The sequence below is a fragment of the Larimichthys crocea genome, chromosome I (genome assembly GCF_000972845.2).
Source record: "Larimichthys crocea isolate SSNF chromosome I, L_crocea_2.0, whole genome shotgun sequence".
NCBI lineage: Eukaryota > Metazoa > Chordata > Actinopteri > Sciaenidae > Larimichthys > Larimichthys crocea.
In genome coordinates, this window is record NC_040011.1 from 23,045,043 (window position 1) to 23,067,443 (window position 22,401).

The following is a 22,401-nucleotide window of genomic DNA, read 5'->3' on the forward strand; positions in this document are numbered from 1 at the left end:
AAACAGAGAAATGTTGTGTTTTCCTGAAACCATCCAGCAGCTAAAGGTCCATCCAAACCGATAAAAAGAGAGGAGAAGAGAGGAGGACACCTCTTGCCGTCCTGTGGTACTCGTCAGCAGGACCGGTCTCCCGATGCAAACGCTGGCTGACTTCATTGAATTGAGGCTCAGTTGGGCTAAAGTTGATCTGCAACTTTTGGGTGTTTTGTCGTCAGCTGAGTGGAAAGTAAACAAAGAAAATATGATGTCAAACAATGACGTGAAAAAAGGTCAAAACCATTGACTTAAATAATAAATACTCACATTCAGATTTCACTACAATAAAACTGGAGTACTTCATTTAAACTACTTAATTTAACACATAGCAGGACCCCAGAGGGTTAAGATAAGTTTTAAAACTTGGTAAGCTTTAAATTGCAGTTTTTAAGAAGTCTGAATTAGGCAAATCAAGCAGAAATCTTTGAGAGTTAAAAGTCTTTTGGGTTTTAAGCTGACAGCATTTATTTGCTAGTGACAGTAAGAGTGGATTTCATCCTGACTGTAAACCTGGAAGATATCCACATGTTTTCTCTGTGTTGTTGAGCAGCACAGGTGGTACAGCCGCAGCGTCTCAGCATCCAACAGCATCACCTGCTGCAAACCAGCATCACCTTCTTCATACTGGAGATGGTTCATTTGCTGCAGGTGATCTACGTGTGTCAAAGCGCGTTAACCCATTTTGTTTATGCAGCAAACTCTCACCTTTGTCAATGAAATCCATGACAGTGAATGAATTGTTTAATCGTTTGCAGCTTCCTCCTTCGTGGCTGGATGTCTGCAGACTGGAGTCCTCCTTCAGTAAGAGTGAACTATCCCCTTCACTCGCCTTCTTCGATTTACTTTTATTTTTCTTTGAAGACATGTTTATAGTGACTTTTTTTCTCCACGTGAACGTGCAAACATGTGTAAACACGGAGCGCTGTTGTAAACTTCCTGGTTAAAGTTTAATCCCGCCTCCATTTTACCGTAATGCCTTGCGTGTGTGACAAGAGATTTTGCGGCAGACGTATCCTTTATGTATAGGCTATTTATTGCTTTTTAAAACAATATTTGTTTATTTTTTAAAGAGATTTGATGACAAAATACGGCGAACAATTAATAAAGATTGATTATAAGTGGGGGAAGATGCTAACATATGAGACTGGGACTGGAAAAAAAAGTTATGCAAAATCTCATAAACAAAAAACATAATTATAGGCTTTCTTTGTTACCAGCAAATACAAACATAGAAGTCGATAGCATTAAAGGCACTGCAAACATTATAAAGATACAAACGTAAGTTCGGCATACATATAACATGCCAAACATCTTTTATAGTATGTTTAACGTTAGTTTAGTTTTTTCTTGTTAGCCTGTTTGCGCTTACATGACCTCTCTAATCAAGTGCGCACACTAGCCACAGCAAAGAGTTATACTATAGTAAAAGTTCACTGGTTTAAAATGGTTAAATTGGCAGATTTGTGAGCCGAATTTAACACGAAGCCTTGGTTATTATTTCCAGGTAAAGTTGACACTGAGAAACTGCCGTTTTAAGTCTTAAGAAATAAAATTGTGAGATATGTAAAGGGAGTTTGTCATAGCTTCGCGAGACCATACTGTTTTGTGGCTAGCCAGTCGTCGAGCTGTTTTTCCGGAGCATTACGGTAATTATGCAACTTCCAGGGCAGACTTTGACGTAACCGAGCAGTACTGCACGCATATGCCGGCTGAAAATGAACAAATAATAAGTGGTTGTTATTAGTGTATGAATATGGCAGCGTGTGTTTTTGTTTTCAGGCTTTTCCCGCCGCTGAGAGGACGGCGCTCAGCTGTCCGTTTGTTTTCGTGCGCTTCAACTCGGTTTCGACACCACGACGTGAACAGAACAAGTGCTCTGACGGGGAAAGTGGACCGGTTCGGTGGAGTGACAGTGAACCTGGCTGAGCTCGGTTTACCGGCGGACATCAGCGAAAGCTCATTCAGCAGACTGCTTCAAGGTTAGACTGAAGTCTGCACGGGTGATGTCTGTCAACAACTCTCAGATCATTAACCTGGGTTACTGATCACAAACACAGACAGTGGGTGATCATGTCTTCTTAAAAACATGTTTTATCTACGTTTAAGTTCCCTCCCGAACTCACTTATGAAATGTTATTTTTAAATCTCATGTTCATTACTGAATATCAGATAAAACCTTGCAGGTATTTGCCCCAATGTACTGGCAAAGGGAAAGAAGTGAGCCACTCTGTGCAGGGAAATGTATCAACGATACAAGACAAATGGTGCTGATTTAAGTGAGATCTCTTATAATTAATTAATTATATTATTAATATCTGCAACTAACTTAAAGCAAATATATATATATATATATATATATATATAATATATTATTTATATATATATAATATATATAAAATGTTTAGTCATAAAATGTCAAAAAATAGTGAGAATGCTTGTTGTGTTATGTTTCAAGAGCTCAGGGGATCTTTAGTCCAAAACGATAAACTATTGAATGAAACTGATATAATACAGAGAATTTAAGCAAATTATACCTACGTTTCTTAGTCAGGGATTTCAACCAGCAACCCTCCACTTAAACCTCTGGGGTCAGAGCAATTGCCCAAGATTGCAAAAGCAATTGATAAGGCCATTGATAACACCCCAGAGGGTTTAAGATCTGCTTCCACCAAATTGTCTCTGCTGCTTGTCATCTTGTCTGCTAAATCAGATTAAGCATTAAAAGCAATCTTTCATGTTTCCTGTCTTGTTTCTGCAGTTTGTTATCTGATAAACAGCAGCATCATTGATAATGTATTTGTAAAGTTTCAAAGTTTCCAAAGATCCACGTAAAACGTTTTGTCTCGTGTCCTCCACAGATTCTTTGCTCCAGTGGAAAGCAGAAGGGAAAGCTGCAGTGTGGCTTCGAGTGCCCATCTCGCTGAGTCGATGTGCTGCCGCCGCCTCCACTCACGGCTTCACCTTCCATCACGCCAAAGGCGACCATGCTGTGTTGGCCCTCTGGCTGCGAGAAGGCCAAAGCAGGCTGCCAGGCTTTGCAACTCACCAAATAGGAGTGGCAGGTAGAGATATTTAGCCTGAAAGTTCATTCTTGAATCTGGAAATAGTCATTTTGATAGAATAATCTAAAGGTCCGCTTACGAGCTTTTCTCTAAACTTTTAACTGCATCTCACAGTCTTTATCAAGTGAGTTTGATCATTTCATCATGGATCTGATGAAGGCTGTAAGATCCAGTTGAAAGCTCCAGAGAAAAGCTGACCATGAGATTATCCTGTCATACCAAATGTAACTGAGAAACTAAGTTACATGTGTTGCACCAGCAATCATTGCTCGTTATTAGATTTGATGTGCAGTACACATTATCACTAGATTTTAATTATTGTGCATTGCCCATGGCTTCCATATTAAAAAAAATATAGTATAATCAACAAATGTACAGATATAGTATGTTTTTTGCTTGTATCCACATAGCTCATCAGCACGTTATAATCAGATATTCAATTGATAGAAAAGAATCAGCAACCAATTTCGTCTCTCCAGTGTGAGGAGTTTACTGCTCTATTCTGTTTTATATCACTGTAAAGTGACTACTTTGGGGAATTGTTGGACTGTGATGGGCATTTTTCACTGCTTCTGTTTTTGATTAACTGAGGAAATAATAATGAAATGAATTAACAATGAAAATTAGCTGCTGCCGTAAAAGCATCTTAATTAACTGCCACATGAATATGTACATGTATAAATCCCAGAAAAATTATGATTTCAATTACCTTTTCATTCTAAAATAAACAAAAATTTCAAATGAAATTATGTAACCTTCTGCCATAAATCTCTAAACGTGTATGCGCACAGTCATTCATCAAGCCTAACCTCTACAGTTGAAGACTACAGAGTTTCATCTGGTGTTGCACTACTTTTGATTGACCGAGCCAACCACAAGCTCCCGGGACCCACAATCCAAGATCATTACTGATATGGAAGTAAAGTTTATATTACCCCAGCAGTGATGATAACTGGCGTCAGGCAGCGCCAGACACAGGCTGCATTACTTTCTTAATATAAAAATGTGCTTTGCGTTTTGGACAGGATTACACAACAGAGACTAATATAGACATGACCGCAGCATCCGGGATGTTGTAGGAGATATGGAGGTGTGATTCTTAAGAATAAATCTCAATCATTTTCTTGATACTTTAAAATAATTTATAAGTAGTGGAGATCAAACAAAATCAAAGCTGGGGTAAACTGTGGCTCACATTAGGTTATCACACATAAAAACAGTTAATAACTGTTTCACTTCTCATGGTTATAAATGTGAGAAGAGCAACAACAGGAGGAGCTGCTGACCTGAAGTGTTTGCATGGTTTATGGTTGTCCAGCAGAGGGCAGAGTTTCATTCCGACCTTTTACCAAAAAATGGATGCGCTTGGTGCATGTCAGAACATGTCCAGAGCATCCTTCAGTGTTGAATGGGGTCCAGAAACTCCCCTTTTGTTTCCAGGATGACCCGTCACAAACACTGATGAAACTAAGGTTAGGAATCTGAAATATGCAGCTGTTTACATGATCTGATACTTGTGTGCTTCGGTTCTCGCTGCTCTAAATGATTTTTTAAAGACAAGAGAACAACACATAAAGCAAACTGAAATTACCAGAGAGAAGTCATATTCATTTATTAGTTCTTTCACTGGTGGTACAGTTTTAACCTTCACAACAATTACAGCATTCACTGCAGGATTTCAGGATGTGTTTGGCTGATAAACATATTACTCACTACCATTATTTCAGAAGCAGTAGATAGAGACAGATTTACAGTGGTTTGCAGAACGAAGTTATCAGATCCTTTACCCAGAAAAGTAGCCAATACCACATTGTGAAAATACTCCACTAAAAGTAAAAATCCTGTATTTAAAACCTCACTTCAGTAAAAGTATGTATTATCAGCTTTAGGTATACTTAAAGTATAAAAAGGAAAAGTAGTATACCTTAATGTCTATGTTGCATTTTACTGCTATAGATTTTAAAGGTTGAGCTCATTTTGACTACGGCTGAGTACTTTAATCTACAGCAATGCATCATATTTTATAAGATTAACATGTTTCTTAAAAGTTATCATGAGCTCAAACGGACAGCCATGTTATAAAGATCTTTAAATTAAGTAGGAGGATTTTCTCAACCCATGAAGGAACATCTCCAGTTTATCAGGAAAAATTATATTTCAGAATCATCAGATTTGGACAGGAAGGGTATGAACAATTGTAATTTCAAAAAGTAACTTGTAAATAAAACTGCCAGACAAATGTGATGAAGTAAAAAGTACAATACTTGCATTTGAAATGTAGCAGAGTAAAGGTATAAAATTGCATAAAGTGGATTTACTTAAGTAACGTAAAAGTACCTCAAATTGTTACTATACTTGTTGTAAATTTAAGTAGTTACCTTCCGCAATGCATTGAGGCGAATAGGAAATATGAGCCCCAGACAGCTTTGTGTCTGTCCAGCCTGAACCCAAACGTTAAAGTGGATGTCTTGAGGTTAACATGACCTCTACTGACTGTTAAACACTGAACATTATCACATTGCGGACTAACCCCTGAAGAGTCAAACAAAAGAATAAGTCGTATACACTGTCCTTTAACTGAACGTTTTGTTACTCAAAGAATCGAGTGTGAAAGATCATTCTAGACTTTGGAAACAACAGTTTGACGAAAAGAAATGCATCAGTGTCCACTTACTTGCTCAGTTTGCCCATTTGTCTACACATGATCTCAGTGTGGACCTTCAGTGACGAGATAACAGCTGGTCATACATACAGGAAGATCATAACCACAGCTGGTCTTTGGCTTCGGTCCTCTGAATGTTCTCTCTGATATTCTTCCAGCCATCCACAAAATTACAGTAAAGGCCAATGGAGAAAAAAAATATATGATTCCAAGATCTTGCAATCTATTCTTGTTATTTCTGCCTTTGAGAGAAAGCATCAGGTTGTATTTTCATTTAATTGACAACAGATAAGAAGAATAATATGAGGAGGAGTGGCAGTGCAATAAGTAACACATTGGTCTTCTTGCTTGCCCTTGAATATGAGGCTGAAATCCTACCAGCTGATCTTGACCTCTGACCTCTCAGGACAGTGTGTGTCAAGAACTCAAATCTAAGAAATGACAGCTTTCATGTTCATGTCGTTAAAACTGTCACACACTATAATTAATGCTGTTACTATATTGATGGCGTTATGAAAACCTGTTTTACAGCATCTCAAGCTTTTCACATCATTTCTAAATGAACATCCTGTGTCCACCCATTGAGTAAGCTGCCCTTAGTTAAATGAAGGAAATAAACTTTGGCTGACATATACACTAATTAGTATCATTAGTGATAGTTACTCACTGAACATAGAGTACAGTATGTATAAATCTAATCAGCAATATTTAAAGCTAGTCAGGTCTGCAGGGTCAGAATGATTTTTCACCTCATCGTACACTGCAGATATTACTGTGTAGTTGAACCTATAATTATTGTAAAACCAAAAAGTAGTAGGATAAGCTGATGAATTAAGAGAAGACATCAAACTTTTTTTGCGGCTCAGAAGCCAACTGTGTGAGCGATTAACAGTTTTTTACTACAAAACCCACAGTTCCCTCTGATGATTGCTTCTGGGCTTTTTGTCTCATAATTCCGATTCCCCCCTTTTTTTCCCCTCCTGCTTCTTGTGAGCATTTTGTTTCCTAGACTTCAGGCTACATAATGATAGCCTCCTTTAGCAGCAACCAGGCCTCCTCCTGTGAAGCGCCATATGGCACAGGGATCGGGGATGACATCAGTTTCCACATGGAAGTCCAAGTCAGGCCTTTAAGACGACCCATCCCTCTTTACACATCTGTGACATTCATTTAAGGAGGCCCGTCCCGGTCAGACAGAGCAACCGGAAAAGAAAGTGGCCCGTTTTCCCTCTTCCTCCTCCTGAGCTGTCAGCAGTGGTACATAGCCTCTCTTAGTCACTACTTGATGATTTAGAAAAAAGCTGTTCAAACAGCAGAGAAAAATGTAAATGATGGAGTGGGATGTTCACATCATTCGGAAGTACAGCTGAGTCACTCCAAATCTGTTTAGACTGAAGAAAGTAAAGAATTGTGCCCTTGACCATAAGTATTTTATTTGAACTCACTAGTTTCAGACATCACAGTGCTCTGATCTTGTTCACTCAGTGGATGTTTGTAAGAGCTCATGCATTATTATTCAGCAACATTTTCACTCTGATTGTTGTGCAGACATTAAACAGCTATAGTCAATATTTTTATATTAATCAATGGCTCAAATGACGACTTGTGGTGAAATGTTTTTGTGGCCCAAATCCGCCGTCATTATCTGTTCTATGTAGCATTTTAGAGTCTTTAAGCTCAATGTTTTGGGGTTTTGGTCCACAACTGTATTGTTTTGTTTCACTGTCACCAGCAATCTTACCTAATACATGCCACCTGCCCCGCACTAAACAACAGATGGCACAAGTCAGCAGTTAATCTACATATTGGAGTATTAAATAGCTAAAGAGTCAGTCAAACAAAAACCAGAAACAGAACAAAGACTGTGATAAACAGACAACATTTTGGACTGACTGCTACTGGGTGTGTGAATAGGCAACTGTATGCTAACAAGTTCACCATGTCAATTTAAAGATGATGACATGCAAGTGTTATATTTATAGTTAAATATAACACTAAAAAATAGTTTATTGTTTTAAGAAAAAGGTTAAGATCCTCGTGAAGGTTTCAGATGTCACAGGATCTAAAACCCCCTCTTTCTTTCTGACTGCGGAATTGGAAAACTTTCTGAAACAGACAATTCAGCAGTCATGTCCTTATTGTGCAACAGTTGTTGTGCAGAGGTGTGAAAGTAAGATAGGGTTTGAACTTCTCAACCCAGCACCTTCCATACAAACATGCACACAAAAGTGCTTCAAAGAGCAAAAAGTAAAAGTAGACCGCAATGGATAGAATTTTGCAAGACTTTAGAAAAATACATTACAATAAATGAAAGCCAAAAAAAAAATAATAATAATAACTAAACATAAAAACTAAAAATATAAGGACCAATAAAACAAGTAAAATGTAAAAAAAATAATAAAAATGTCTCTGTTTTCCGTTTTTCACACAACTTAAGACTTGAGACTGTCTTAAAGCATCCACTGTTATCTTAATTTATACAATCCATCCTTTAACCCACCCTGTCTTTGTGACTTTTTGCCCAAGCTTCAAATGTGGTCAGTCGGAACAGGTACTATCAATTTGGACGTGGTCTGATTTAGTCCCCAGAAAGATCCCAGACATAGTGGCAAAACTGAGTAATGATAACTAAGTAATAGAGTCTGTCATGTGATTCACACTGACCCAAAAATACTTTTTTTTAACTATCGGCTTACATTGTGAAAAAGCCAGTCGTAAATGGTGAACATATTTTTTGAGCCACCCCCATGAAATGACTCATTTCACTATTAGAATTAGATCCATTCAGTCCAGTAATATTTGGAAAGTCTAAAAGAGCTGCAGGATTCAATTACTTTTATCCTCATTCAAGTTAGAGGAGGAATGAATTGAAACTTTTTGGCTTTATGCGTCACTGAGCAGCTTCCATAAGAATCAACGAGACCTCACCTCCAAGCTTATAGCCAGTTCTCTTCATACATCAATCCAATACTTTGTTTGAAGCATTTTGAGGCCTTAAAGTATTTGTGGTCAGGTGCCTCTAAAACTTTGGACGTCAAGTGGTAGTTTATGACAGTTTTATTTTTGGTAAAACCACTTAAAATGTTGGAGAAATGGAATAAACTTAACTTCCCAGTTCTTCTAAATTTTAATGCCCAGCAGCGTTATTGTCATTTATTTGACTGTTTTGGTCTGTGGACTTGATATTCAACAGCAGGGACATGTTAGAAAACATAAAGTGGACAGGGCAGCTGTTGTGTCGCCTGAAGCCTTACGGAGGCTCAGCTCCAGGCTTTTCCCTCCACGTGGTGCAGGTTTTATGTTGTGTCCAACCTAATAATTACCTTTGAGCCAGACTGCCAACAGGTCTCCCTTTTTAAATTGTTCAACAGTAACTACTTAAGTGCAAAATATGTACCAGCTTATATACTGGGCATATTGGAGTTGCAGAATATTTTAGATAAACATCTGATTGTTTGTTTGTTTGTTTGTTTTTTGTCCAGGTGCAGTTGTTGATGAATCCAATGGAAAAGTTCTTGTTGTCCAAGACAGAAATAAGGTATACGCGTCACTTTATTGTTTCAACATACTGTATATGACCAATTGCACTTCATTACGTTAGGGTTAGGGTTGCTATTGTTGCCATTCAATAATACACAGTGACTAAATTAAGATACAAATATTTTGTTTCTTTGTTAAAGTTTGTGAAGAATGCACTACCTGAAAATGGAGCTTCTCTTAAAAAAAATAAATATTCTGACACATTCTGGCTGGTTGAAAAATATTTTTGGCAGATTGTTTACCAGCTCCTCCCTGTTCGAGCCAAAAAGCTAATATTGGACACTGATCCTTCCATTCTCCAGCGAAGAAATGAGCCAGTGAAGCACCAGATATCTTGGTGAAAATGTCTGTGATTACTCCTGTTTATTTAGTGAGTTGTATGTCGCCTCTGTTGATCCAAACGTGGGTGGAAATCCTCTCAGCCCTTCACCTCCTCACACTTAACATAGCTCCACACAACATTAGTTGACCTCAAGCAAACATGCTGTTTACATGAGCTGAATGCACTCAAGTATGTGTCTCCATCAGCGCTCACAGAAGCCCTGCTGTAGTGAAGTTGTTATGAGGTCGACTTACAACAGGCCTCTTTTTAAAAAACGTTTCTACACAGATTTGTTTACGTTCCCAGTGGGCCAAAATAATACTGCAGCCAATTTTTTAAAAAGTGATTGCACCAGAATGCTGCCGATTGTAAACCAATTATGTTTTTTAAGACAAACCAGCTAACTTGGTTTAAAATAAATGAGGCAATAAGTAAAGACCCTTTCACACAGACATTTTTAACCTCAATAGAACAACTGTTCTGGTGAACCCAGCAGTGGCTGTAGTGCCACTACTACTACTACTACTATTACTGCGAAAGCTGCCAAAAACTCAAAGCGTCATACGCCAGTTTGTTCTGGCATTGTGCAAACCCATGCAACACAGTATACGCCAGTATTAATCTTAAGCAGAGTGGAAACACAAAAACTGTAGTATCAGCTACCCTCACGAGTCCTCAACAAAAAGCCACCATTAAAGACTGAAAGGAAAAGCTGATTAAGATTTTAATTGGCCCATAGCACCAAAGACTAGCACAGGGTTTCAGCCGTGTGCTGTTTTTGGGATAACAGGCTAATAAATGGGACATTTGGTTATTGGGATAATGGGCTATTGTCCCAAAATTTTATTTATAAAGTTATATACCATCCGACAAGAAATAATACTAAAATGTAGATTTTATTCAATCTTTACATCGTCTATCAGGCAGAAGTGAACACAAAACGTGTCTAAGCATAGTTTTATTCTTTGTATTCAGCTGAAGTGCTGCACCCAAATCTTATACCGGTTTATTCCAGAATTTATTCCAGAATTTTGTTGGCTAAAGTGATGTCCACATTCTTTGTGTAAACAAATATGCATGTAAATGCACCAGGTTATCGTGGATTATCGTGACAAGCCTACAAAAGAGTTAATATGAAGATGTCATTTTGGGTTTTTGTACTGTTCAACAGACATACAGTAACATGAACTCATGTGCCATCATTCACTGTCAAAAGGCTGAACCACCAGAGGAAGAAATCACTTCAAGGTTAAAATTTCCGCTGGAAAGAAAAGAAATAACCTTTGCTTCAATAACACAACAGAAACTGATGATTCCGCTACAGTTTCAACAATACAAGACACAGTACCATGAGTCATCACAACATCTGTCCTGATTAGTAACTCTTTAAGAACTGGATTCTCCAAATTATTAAAAAAAAAAACTTGTTCTCACTATCTTCCTATGGTATCGAGCCACGCAGGAAACCTTGGTTTCATTTCCTCTTTTTCCTAGATTCTGAAACCAAATCTATCTGCAGACATATATGGTAATACTATACATTTGAGGTAACCAACTTTTGCCCTAAAGGGAATGTTTCCCCCGATATAAACACCATATAGACATTAATGAGTTTGGAAAAAAAGTTCATATTTTAACTGACTGATTTTAAGTGGACCTGTTTGTTGGCATTTCATTGCACGCAGCATGTAACATGTCCCAGCTAGAGCATATAATCTTAATGGCTCTCGTCCAGATACGGAGGGATACAGTTAGTGGCCTGAATGTGTGGGCAGTGTTTTATCTCTTCCTCTCCTCCTCCTCCTCCTCCGCCTCCTCCTCCTCCTCCTCCTGCACCAAGCTGTTTACTGGAAATGGGCTTTATAACAGTCTGGCCCTTGGCAGTAGAGTGTCTCTGGCAGGCTGAGCCAGTTCAGAGCTCATGAAGGGTTACAAACTTCCTGAAAACAAACCAGGACATTATCGCTCTCACATCAGTACAAAAGACAACTGACAGATCCCAGAGGACTATGGTCATTTCATCCATCGGGGAGCTGAATGATGTAATAAGTATGAGTGTTTAATTTACCCATTGTCCAAAGACATTTACTCATTTTCCAGTAGATGTAGTGAGGACAATTTGCGTATGTTTGACACCCTTCCAAAAAGTGTTTCACATTTGAGCTCTGACAGCTCCTGTGGGGATGAGAATGTTTTCCTTTGGAAAAAAAAACACACTGATTAGGAGTTACACAAAATCTCTTTATTTCTTCTTACCAGCACATTTTCGAAACCACTCCAAAAATATAGCATTTTGTGGACAATACATGAAAATAAATGCTGTAGTGCATTTGTGTTCCTCACAAAGAGGGGATTTGCAAAAAACAAGGGAAATCTAGGATTAAATGGCATTTCTGAGAAAGCGCTGCATACAAAATTCTTTAACTACAAAAATATATATACAACACAGACATCATAATTTAACCAGCAGCATACTGTCATTAAATATCAAGGATAAGTGGTGAAACAGTTTTGGAAGACACACTTCACCGCATCAAATGTAAAAGTCTCCAGAGTTAGGCACTAGATATAAAACATAAAATGAAAGGATGCTCCGATGAGAGCATTAAACATCTCTCTACTAATACGACTAATCTACAACGTACTGTTATTTTTTTTAAAATACAAAAACTGCCATAGTGTAAGGTAGTGCCACTGATTTCAAACAAGTGACTTTAAACTGGACGGCATTGGCAGATTTCTTTTTGATTGATTCATAACAAGACTAAAATGGACATATACATGTTGATATCACTCCAAGATACATTTACAGCAGTGCCATCTATCACAATTGTTGTTAAAATTTAACTTTTCTTTTGTGTTCCAGACAAAAAATGCTTGGAAGTTCCCTGGTGGCTTGTCTGATCCAGGAGAAAATATTGGTGAGTGTCACGCTCAACAGCAAAAAAACAAAATAAACTAATACAGTACATCTAGCTAAATCCTTCGATTTAAGTGTTACGCTTAAAGATGATACATATACATTCATTTGAACTGTACAAAATAAGGCACATGATATATACGCAAAGAATAATCTGTTTTTTTTTTTGTTTGTTTTTTTTTGCTAATTCACCCTTTTTAACATTTTAAAAGCAGCTTTAATGTTTTATACATGACCCACCCCAAAAAGCAGCGTCAAATGTCTTTACAAAAAATATATGTATTTTCCCCACATCTAAACATCAGTCTGAAAGGTGACTCTGACAAGGGAACATAAATCATATTCCTTTTTGTCAGGATCTTAGAAATGCCTCCATACGTTTATTTATATTATAATGAATGTTTCTCAGGTGCCACTGCCGTTCGTGAAGTCTTCGAGGAAACCGGCGTTCACTCCGAGTTCAGGTCTCTGCTCAGCATCCGGCAGCAGCACAACCACCCCGGCGCCTTCGGCATGTCGGACATGTACATCATCTGCCGACTCAGCCCGCTCACCTATGACATCAACTTCTGCACTCAGGAGTGTCTGCGCTGTGAGTGGCTGGACCTCGCCGAGCTGGCCAAGACCAACGATACCACGCCCATCACCTCTCGCATAGCTAAGCTTCTGCTTCACGGCCTGAAGCAGGGATTCCACAACATCGACCTCACTATGGAGGAGCTTGCTGCTGTCTACTCTGGGATGTTTTACCAGCTGTACCACAGACAGCTTCCTCCCACACTAAAATCCTAGCAGACCATCATCAACCTGATGGGGTTTGCATCCTACTGTTAGCTATGTTGACACTAATATTTAAAGTGTATTTATGATTGCAGTGTGTTTCACACCGTTGAAGAAATATGGTGCAATGCTGTGGACCACAACGTTCACTTTTGGTTTTTAAAGAAATTATGCCAATGGGTCATCTTAAAGTCTGAAGTTTGATACGTTTATTTAGCATGTTTTGGTGGCCATGTTAGCTGTTGGGCAGTAGCAGCTGTGAGCAGCTGATTTCAAAGGTACGGATATAAATTAATAACTGAACATGATTATATGACCAGTCTTAGCTAGCCATATATTGGCAGTGGGTACCAGCTGCAATATTAATATTGGCTGCCTACTGACTGAAAATGAACTTTATGTGAACTTTTTGGTTGCCTTTTTGTTGTTGAATTAAACATCAGTCACAATAATTATCTTCAGTTTATAAGTTATGCTCCAGTGCCATGCAACGTTTTGAAGTCTCAAAATGATACAAAAAGGGAGCATAGTTTTCTCAGAAAACAAAGACAAGCTAAGGAAATCAGTCAAGTGTGCCACGGAATTGTGTAGTGTGAAAAAATTGGGGCAAAAAAATTGGTTTTGATTTTAGTGTGCGTCTTTTTGAGATCAGGAATTCTAAAATTCAGGTATTTCATTCAATCCCTTCTTCAAGTTATCATATTGTAGGATCTGAGTGCATTTCCATAAACCCTTTTTAATATAGGAGACATATTTTAATAGAATATTCTTAATATGCCTGACATCTCGCAGTGTCCCCAAGGTGAGCCGCCTTGTGATCAAAAAGTTGCTGCTTTGAATCCCTCAGCCAGGGAGGGAAGGTCTGCATAGGTGAAATGAACAAATAATCTTGTGCTGTTACTGTAGGGGACGACCGGTTCCACTAGTGTAGCGGTTGATTGGTCCACAGTAAAAGCATGTTTACTGGATTTACTGGAAAACAAGGTGTGAGTGTGTACCATGGTGTTACAGTGAAGCTTGAGTAAAAGCAGACATGTTTAGGATAAAATAAAAATAACTCTCAGGATAGAACAGTCAGAAAGCATCACAGCTATTTTGGGCAATGTTGATGGAACCCTTCATTGCCGTCACATCTTCTTCTTTGTTGCTGCCATTTATTAATACTTCTCCACCAGATCCCAGATTAGCACTTGGCAGACATTGGAAGAAAAAGAATGGCCTTTTGACCCGGTCCAGTTTTGCTTCCAGACTTGTATTGGCCAGTTCGCTTCAGTGCCACATACATGTTTGGGTACTTCCTAGAGCGGTATGTGTTGTAGTTGTTGCTTTCAAGACGCTCTAAGAAGTGGCATTCGTCTGTTGCTCGTCTCTGGAGAGAAAGAGGAATAACACATACGTTTAATGTGATGTTTAGTGAGGAACAGTAAGGCAGTCAGCAGATTTAAATAGTAGAGTTGGCTGCTGGCAGGATTAGATCAACTCAGAGGACCAAAGAAGCACCGGGACACCCTTTGATCTGAATACGTAAGAAGTAGCTTGCAAACTGAAGAAATGTAAGAAAACTGTGAAACTAGTCTTTAAATGTTGGATATCCTGTATGGTGCTGCGATCTTTGTTTACTGTATCAACAAGTTAGGTCATTCAGTCTATACATACACAAATAGGTATTTATTTTCAGAACGCTAATCTAAAATTGTGTACATCATTTCTGTATAAAGTCAACCTGGGGGCCTCTTGTAGAGGCATTTCATCAAATACATTATGTTGTTTGAATGATTTTTCAATTTGTTTGTAATGCTGACATTTGATGACATTAAATTTATACATAAAACACCCAGAACTTAATGCCACATTTATTTCAAAGGAGACTAGATATTCATGTAAAGGAAACCAGGCCTGACCAGTCATGTTTTTGTCTTAGTTCAGCCTCCTTGAAACATTAAACATGTACGTGAATGGGCCGAATTATTGTCCTGGTCAAACTTTGATTTGATAGGAATATAAAGGATGAGGTTTAAAACAGGTAAAAAAATGAAGATCACTAAAAATTTAAACAATTTGTTCTGTTGTGTTATTGACCATTGCTATTTTTAGTGCTCACACTATCCTCTCCTTTTAACATTGCCCTTTGTAGAACACATGATGAAAACATTAATTACTGAACGTCTGGCCAAAATCTCTGGGCGTTAGCTCCTCTACACCCTGTCCAACAAGAGGCTTTTGTTTTAGTTTCTGTTTTCCGTCAGCCAGGACAGCACAGCTATGGAGCCATTAGTCAGAAAACCTTTTCTTTTTACTGCGACAAACACTCAGGACAACCTTGTTCAACTCATAGTAGCTTCAAACAAACAAACATGTGCAACAATGATCATTTTTAATTAAACCATTTGTCACCCATCTTGTTACCAACCTCAACATCCCAATGACATATGCAGAGATTAGATCAGTCTAATCAGTCAGTTTTTTTTTTTTTTTTTTTGACTTGGTTATCTAAGTCAATGATCATCAATTAAATATTCAGAATTTTTCAAATATTTTCTCAAAGGTTTATGTATGGAATAAATATTGAACAAAAAGTATGAAGTTATGTGTAATTAATCAGTATTTGTCAATTATATATCAGTCACAGTCATCTAATACATAAACACATGACTTCTGCCTTTAAGACAAACGTCCAGACTGGAGACAGCCAGCCAAAGAAAATATTTCTTTGGCAACAACTCATGTTAATCATTCAACAAATGTAATAAGAAGGCCGAGTCGATGCCTTGTGGGTTTTTTTAATGATTTTCCACACACAAGTTAAAACTAAACAGAGAGACACTTTGGGTGGCAGCTGCTGTAGCTTCTTATTAGGAGGAAATAGCTCTTGCCAATTACATGGACTGTGGACAAGCCTTCATAACCACCAAACCACATCAGTCACTAACACTTTACACTTCCACCGCCACTGTGAGCAACAACAGAACAGCAGCAGTGCCAAATTGGCGTTGGCTATCTCTCATTATCATTCAGGAAATTTGGATTTTGAAATTGTTTCAGATTAGTTTAATCTGCGTACAGCACTGTCCTGAAACACAAAAGGTGGTTTGCCTTCGACAATGTTTGTGTTAAAGTTCTGTTATTTTTTGTTTTTTTATCTCGCTCGTGTGAAACAGTGATAACTGAACAACTAAAAACTGCTACGCAATAAAAATACATCATAGTGCATCTGCTCAATTTGTAGACCATCAGACAGCTTCTGCAAAACTTCAATAAGGACGATCATTTTTCAAACCTCTATTCTTTTACTGGTTCAGTTCTATTTATCTCTTCTTGCTTAAATCTTCATTAAGACATCTGAAGCCGAGCCGCTCCAGCTCTTTTACCATGCTCTCAAAATTCCAAATTCACAAATATCTTGACAATAAACAGCCTTTCCATGATTTATAAAATCGTCAATTGTTGAATCTTTCGTCTCCCAGACTAAGTATTGCTCAATCTGCCACCTTGCCTATCAGCCTCAGGGCAGTCAGGCTAACCATGTACTACTAGATACTAAAGGTCCCATCATTCACCTATTTGCTTTTATCCCTCAGCAGCTTCTGGACTCCTGGAGGGATGTTGTCCTGTCCAGTGACATAATTTTATTGCCATTTCCAACTAATCTCTCCATACTGAATAGCAACATAGCTCATTGTATTTTAGTTTTACAGAGCCAAATAAGTGGCATCTTCTGGCAAATTATGTGCTTGTTTCAGTGCCAGTCTGGACTGTGTTAGAAGATGTAATGCTGACTAAAAAGTCATGTAACATAATGTGATTTTCACACTTACAGCCAGACATTACGTTTCAATGAAGCATGTCATGATTTTGTTGCACACAGCTGCTTGGCTGAGGCAGCGTTAACACAGAAGACAGGACTACATAACGGAAACAAAGACAAATGGACAGAATGATTAGATTTGGTAGAGATTCCTCATTTGGGTCCAAATTAAGCATAAATAGAAAACTGTTTTGTCTATCCATTAACAGAATTACTTTTACCTCCCTGAGTGACTGAAAAACTCTTTGAACCTTTTCAGGAAATGCTATTCAATGATTACACTGGACTTCACTTACTGTACCTTTAACAAATAAAACGTTTTTTGAAGGAAGAAAATCCCACTCACTCACCGCTCCAAACAGTCGTCCATCTCTGTTCATGGCCAGATAGCGGTTGGCACAAACTCCTTTGATGACCACCTCCCCCGCCGAGGTCGCCTGGAGTTGAAGCTTTACTGTGAAAAGAAAGAAAAGTTTATTAAAACAAAACTCGAGAAACAAATCATATAAAGATGCTATGTCAGGCATTGCAATATGAAAAAAAACCCAGCAGTATACACCAGTAACAAGCGAAACGTGTGGTAACTACTTGCTTGCTGTTTAATGTTGTGTGTCAGCCAGTTGAAAGACAGGAAGAGGAAAGTGTTCCTCTAGAGCAAACAAAGCAAAAATATTCAGATAATGATATATCGATACTTAAAGTTGCATTAATCAATGTATGGCCACTAGGGGGTGCTGCAACAAAAACAAGCTGACCATATTACTGGCTTAAGAGTGTTCATGCTAATGTGTTAGAAAGTAAATAGCCCAGTTACACATCCTGCAGATGTATAATATTAATATGGATTTGCGTCTGTGTCCATCGGATAAATATAAGTCCAAAATATACTGAGATTTAAGCTCCGTTTTGGTCTCCACCATGTAAAGAGAAGAATATCGGGCTCTGAAGCTAGAAGATGCTGTCCTTTGGTGTTAGTAATGTACAGGGGGTTTACCAGAGCCACTGCCTGCTATGGCTGGAAACAACACTAATGGGAGCAGTGAGAATGAAACATATAGTAAACATGTCATAAAATCAAAACACTAGCTCCATAAAGCCCCAGAGTTTGAGAAAAAGCTTTAGCATATAGTGGTTTAAATTGTGTTTACAGATAATGGATCAGATATGGATCTATTCATCTGTGCTGCATAAACAGCACTTAATTTGCATTTTCTCCCAACTTGTATCTTCATTTTAGAGCCCAGCATTTAGTCTGAGCTGTTCCAATCATCATCAGTGTTTTCTCACAGTAGAAAATCTAACGTAACATTCGAAACGAAAATCCAAACTGGTAAGAGTAAAAAACAAAAACAATATGAGCATAAATAAACTGCGCATAGCACCTTTAAATTCATTCTTCTATTTGTGCAACTAAACAAACATCAGCTGTCCCCTCACCTCCTGGCAAAGGAAAGTTATCTGTTTGTTTAGTAGTTATTTTCCTCCATATTTAAACTAACACTGGCTGACACTTGCAGTAAATGAATCAAACCTCATTGACGCCATTGATAACAATAAGTTAACTCACATCTAAATAGTAGCATCACATTATTAAACAGTAGCATCACAGTACCGCTGATAGCAGCCCAAGCAGACAGAAGGCTACCTTTTGGCCATGTGACAGCCTCCTTGCAGATTTTTTTTTTTTTTTTTTGAAGAGACAACGCTGCTTGCCAACAGAGCATACTTTGCCTGAAGCCAAACCACTGAAAAAGAAGCAGGGGCTCCATAAGGTAGATTAGTGAATCTGTCTAGAATTAATTCACTTCAGATAGACACACATCTGTCTACAATTAGGCTTTCTGCCTGGATAATTCATGTCACAGATCAAAGAGGTGTTCTTCTTTGATAGAAATGTATAATTGCTCTGAGTGTGTTGTGGCATGTTTGATGTTAGTGTGCATATTATATCTCACAGCTCTTGTGAATACATAAACTTTCTCTCAGCTGTTCTCTGGTTGCATTGAGTGTGGTCCTCCCTGTCAGTGATTTAAGGACAACTATTTGTGGCAATGTTTATGGACAATATTGTCCCTAGAAACTTTTGGGATCTCTAGCATCTACACATGATAGTCCCATCTGCATTAGCATGAAAATCCCACTTAAGTATCCTCGAAAATATTCGGTAACTTAACAGTTCCAATTCAAACTGGCAGGCATGTTTAGTTGTCTCAAAAGTTGGCAGAATTATCATGGCCTTAACAAAAGAACTATTAATGAAGCGCAGCTCAGGTCACATTAACTGAAACTATTAAAAAGCGAAATGATTAATGATTCATGTTTTGTGACTCATTACGTATACATTCCCTTCTGAGCGCATGATACTCACTGATACCCGGAATGACAAGTTTAATCCTAACCCTAACCCTAAAGAGTTTTTTGGTAATACAAACTAAACTTACATCATCTCAAGGTTTCTCTTAACAAATATATCAAACTTGAAGGTAAGTCTCTCCATTAAATGGTTCCATATCAGGCATTTGTTTGGGCACACCTGCTTGAACTGTCATTCTGTATCTTGGGCAAAACATTTCCAAACGTGTTTTCCTTGGAAAAACCCCAATTTATTGTCCTCCCACCTCCCCTCCCACTTACTGATGTAACATAGTCGAAAGTCATCAGTGGTACAGAGGCTCAGAGGGGTACCACAGTTGTCAAGGACGAACAAGCATGTTTATGTTATACTTTACTAGTTGCCAGTTTAAAGAAGAACTTTGGGAAAGCCTAAAACTCCCTTTCTATAGTAATTTAAGTATTGATTGACTGGTGACAGGAGTACATTTTATTCATATTTTTAGATATATTACCTATATAAGTTCACTGACCTTCAATACTGACAAGGACTTCTAAATCAGGAATTCACTTATTCTGGTTTTTAACTCCATGTTGTGCTGCCTTGTGTGACGTAAACCACACAGTGAGCAGTGTGAATGGCTGTGACTCAGCATGGTGATCAACATTCACTAAAAACATCACGCATATTCCATCAAAGTCCCCATTGATTAAGAAACTTTGAGGTGTACTTCTTTTGAACTAGAGTTATTATACTTTCCAGAAGTAGACCTACGCACAGTTTGGTGTTTACAAGTGGGGAATTAACCTCAGTAAGCTGGAAAATTCACATCGTTCCTCCATGATATTTTTTTTTTCTTGCTTCACTCTCACTTCCCTGTTGCATATTAAAAAAAACACACATAAAGAAGCTTTGTGTGCTGTGCAAAGCAAAGAAGAAGGGGACTGGTAGTACTTACTGTGGGGGTCGTTCTTCTCCCGGATTCCATCCACTCCCCCGTCAGATTTTATCCTCAAGAAGAAGCCCCCGTTTTTACAGTACAGCCTTTTGGGATCTTTGAAGCTCCCAGGAGGAAAGCCGCCGCTGCCGCCGTCTTCAGGTGTGGAGGGAAGTGTCGTGATTTCTCCCGTGGCCATCTCCTCCTCTTTCCACAATTCCCGGCAACTGCTTCGTCTCCTTCTTCAGCAGTGCAGGAGCCCCACTGTGGCCTCCCACCTCCCACTAACTTGCCTGTTCCCTCCTCCCCTCCTCCACAGAGCTTCACACAAACTGATTCTACTTAACCCTAGAGGTCAGTTTGCTTGAACACCCCCCCTCTCAGGGCAACAAGTGCCCTCTGAGTCCAGAGAATATGAAGCAGAAGGACTCCTAAACTGCTTGTACCTACCAGCAAACGTCTAAATCTACCATTTGTAGCAGCTCGTCTGTTGTTTGTAGAGCTAACAGCTGCTTTCCCAGTGTACTTTAAGCACACTGGTAGGGGGATGCATACGGGTTGCCCCGTCTCTTCCACTCTTCATGCAATGAAGTGTTTAAATTAGGGCAGCTGGCTTAGATCTGTGTGGAAGGCTTTCCCTTTTGGGCCTCAGTTCGCATGCGCCTTAGGAGCACCAGCACACACATGCCCACGCCCACTAATGCTCACGGATTCAACCAACCAACCCAGCAGAAGTCAAGAAAGGAGAGTAGGGCAAGGAGGGGGACGTGCAACTTGGACTGTCACTGAGACCCTTTAGAGCGCCAGCAGCAATGGCAAGCATGTGAACAGGACTAGTGTTTTCATTCATGCAGTCTGTCCAAGAGCAAGAAAAGAGAGACGTTTAAAAAGAGCCAGCACAGCCAGCTTTTTTATGAATCACTCAGTGCTATTCATAGGTAAAACACAACAATGTGAAGAAGAAATGCCAGCAGACTTAGATGAAAGAGCCTAAGTCACGAATGAGTGATTTTAATTACTTCCTTACAGAGTGGAGGATCAGTGGTAGGAGTTATTTGTGCAGGATTTGTTTCTCTTTTGATTTTGGGACCAACAATGTGATCCACTGGTTAGAATGGGCACTCACAGGTCTGGGCTTCTGGGTAACCACATCTGAAACTCAGTCAGCTGTGCCCTAGGGTTGACGTCACTGGTCAGTGAAACATCTGACATCCAACCAGGATATTTGAATGACTAAGACCAGAGACTGGAATAGTTGTAAGACTTGTAGTCAGAATAGTGAGACAAACCACAGGAAGGATTCAGATGGTTTTGGACATCCTTAGGATGCATTTCCTGTGACTGTACTAATTGAGAACCCAAAAGGACTGGGTGGTTTATCCACTATTTATGCAGTGCATTTGCTGAACACGTATTCCTTTTGGCCGAAATCCTGTTTCTCACAAAGGAATATATACCATTACTGCGTCCCTTTTACATATGTGCAGTATGATATAAAAGACAAGAATACTTCTTATTAGAGGGCACTGAACCAAAACATAGATTATTGATACACCTTCCTTTGACTTCTTATTCCAAGAGGTCAATTTCCAATCAACCAATGGACTAAAACTGGAGCATGTGAATGTCCATCAAAGCTTTTTCAATTAAGGTATGATTAACAATGGCCCATCACATTCAATAAATGGATATATAATTAGTACCATGGGTGATGTGTGTCTCCTGGTTAAATGCTTCCTTCATATATCTTTTCAACCTCACAAGTTAATTCTGAAAGAAATCGGGATATTTTTTTTCAGTTTCAGTTAAAGTGTCATTAACTTATTCCTGATTATTTGTAATATTCATACAGTCTGCTAACTCCAAGGCTGTAGTCAGTAGCTCACAATTCCTTCATCTGTCCTTGCATCATGTCTCATTTATGTGATTCTCAATCTAAATTTTGTATAAACTGTGAAAAAACAAAAAATAAAACAAGACAAAACAAAAAACAAAACAATCAGTT

The 22,401-nt window shown here is 38.6% G+C and overlaps 3 protein-coding genes across 4 annotated transcripts in view; 1 reads left to right on the forward strand and 2 right to left on the reverse strand.

Annotated features, from left to right (window-relative positions):
• Positions 1–1,009, reverse strand: part of afg2a (AFG2 AAA ATPase homolog A) — a 113,406-nt gene extending 112,397 nt beyond the window's left edge. Inside the window, exons 1-2 of the mRNA XM_010745920.3 lie at positions 742–1,009; positions 91–215 (exon numbers count right to left, since the gene is read on the reverse strand). Of these exons, the coding sequence (XP_010744222.3) occupies positions 91–215; positions 742–901 (285 nt within the window). The 5' untranslated portion in view covers positions 902–1,009. The remainder of the gene's footprint in view (positions 1–90; positions 216–741) is intronic.
• A 32-nt stretch (positions 1,010–1,041) lies between these two features.
• On the forward strand, positions 1,042–14,193 carry nudt6 (nudix (nucleoside diphosphate linked moiety X)-type motif 6). 2 transcript variants are annotated; one of them, XM_019258450.2, is made up of 6 exons: positions 1,042–1,314; positions 1,816–2,015; positions 2,895–3,098; positions 9,243–9,298; positions 12,489–12,543; positions 12,952–14,193. In XM_019258450.2, exons 1-6 carry the CDS (start codon positions 1,175–1,177, stop codon positions 13,332–13,334), a joined length of 1,038 nt encoding a protein of 345 aa, XP_019113995.2. In that variant the 5' UTR covers positions 1,042–1,174; the 3' UTR covers positions 13,335–14,193. The 2 variants fall into 2 exon arrangements, with proteins under 2 accessions (XP_019113995.2, XP_010744220.3); XM_010745918.3 differs by lacking the exon at positions 1,042–1,314 and having other exon boundaries at positions 1,701–2,015.
• Positions 14,041–21,004, reverse strand: fgf2 (fibroblast growth factor 2). Its single transcript, XM_010745919.3, has 3 exons — positions 20,418–21,004; positions 17,478–17,581; positions 14,041–14,691 (listed from the first exon to the last, which is right to left on the reverse strand). Exons 1-3 carry the CDS (start codon positions 20,593–20,595, stop codon positions 14,506–14,508), a joined length of 468 nt encoding a protein of 155 aa, XP_010744221.1. The 5' UTR covers positions 20,596–21,004; the 3' UTR covers positions 14,041–14,505.
• Positions 21,005–22,401: the final 1,397 nt, after the last annotated feature.

Coding starts and splice junctions, on each gene's coding strand:
- nudt6 (XM_019258450.2), top strand. CDS start 1,175: ATGAGACTGGGACTGGAAAAAAAAGTTATGCAAAATCTCATAAACAAA. Junction 2,016..2,894: donor ATTCAGCAGACTGCTTCAAG/GTTAGACTGAAG, acceptor TGTCCTCCACAG/ATTCTTTGCTCCAGTGGAAA. Junction 12,544..12,951: donor TGATCCAGGAGAAAATATTG/GTGAGTGTCACG, acceptor AATGTTTCTCAG/GTGCCACTGCCGTTCGTGAA.
- fgf2 (XM_010745919.3), bottom strand. CDS start 20,595: ATGGCCACGGGAGAAATCACGACACTTCCCTCCACACCTGAAGACGGC. Junction 17,582..20,417: donor GGAGAAGAACGACCCCCACA/GTAAGTACTACC, acceptor TTCTTTTCACAG/TAAAGCTTCAACTCCAGGCG. Junction 14,692..17,477: donor ATGGACGACTGTTTGGAGCG/GTGAGTGAGTGG, acceptor CTTTCTCTCCAG/AGACGAGCAACAGACGAATG.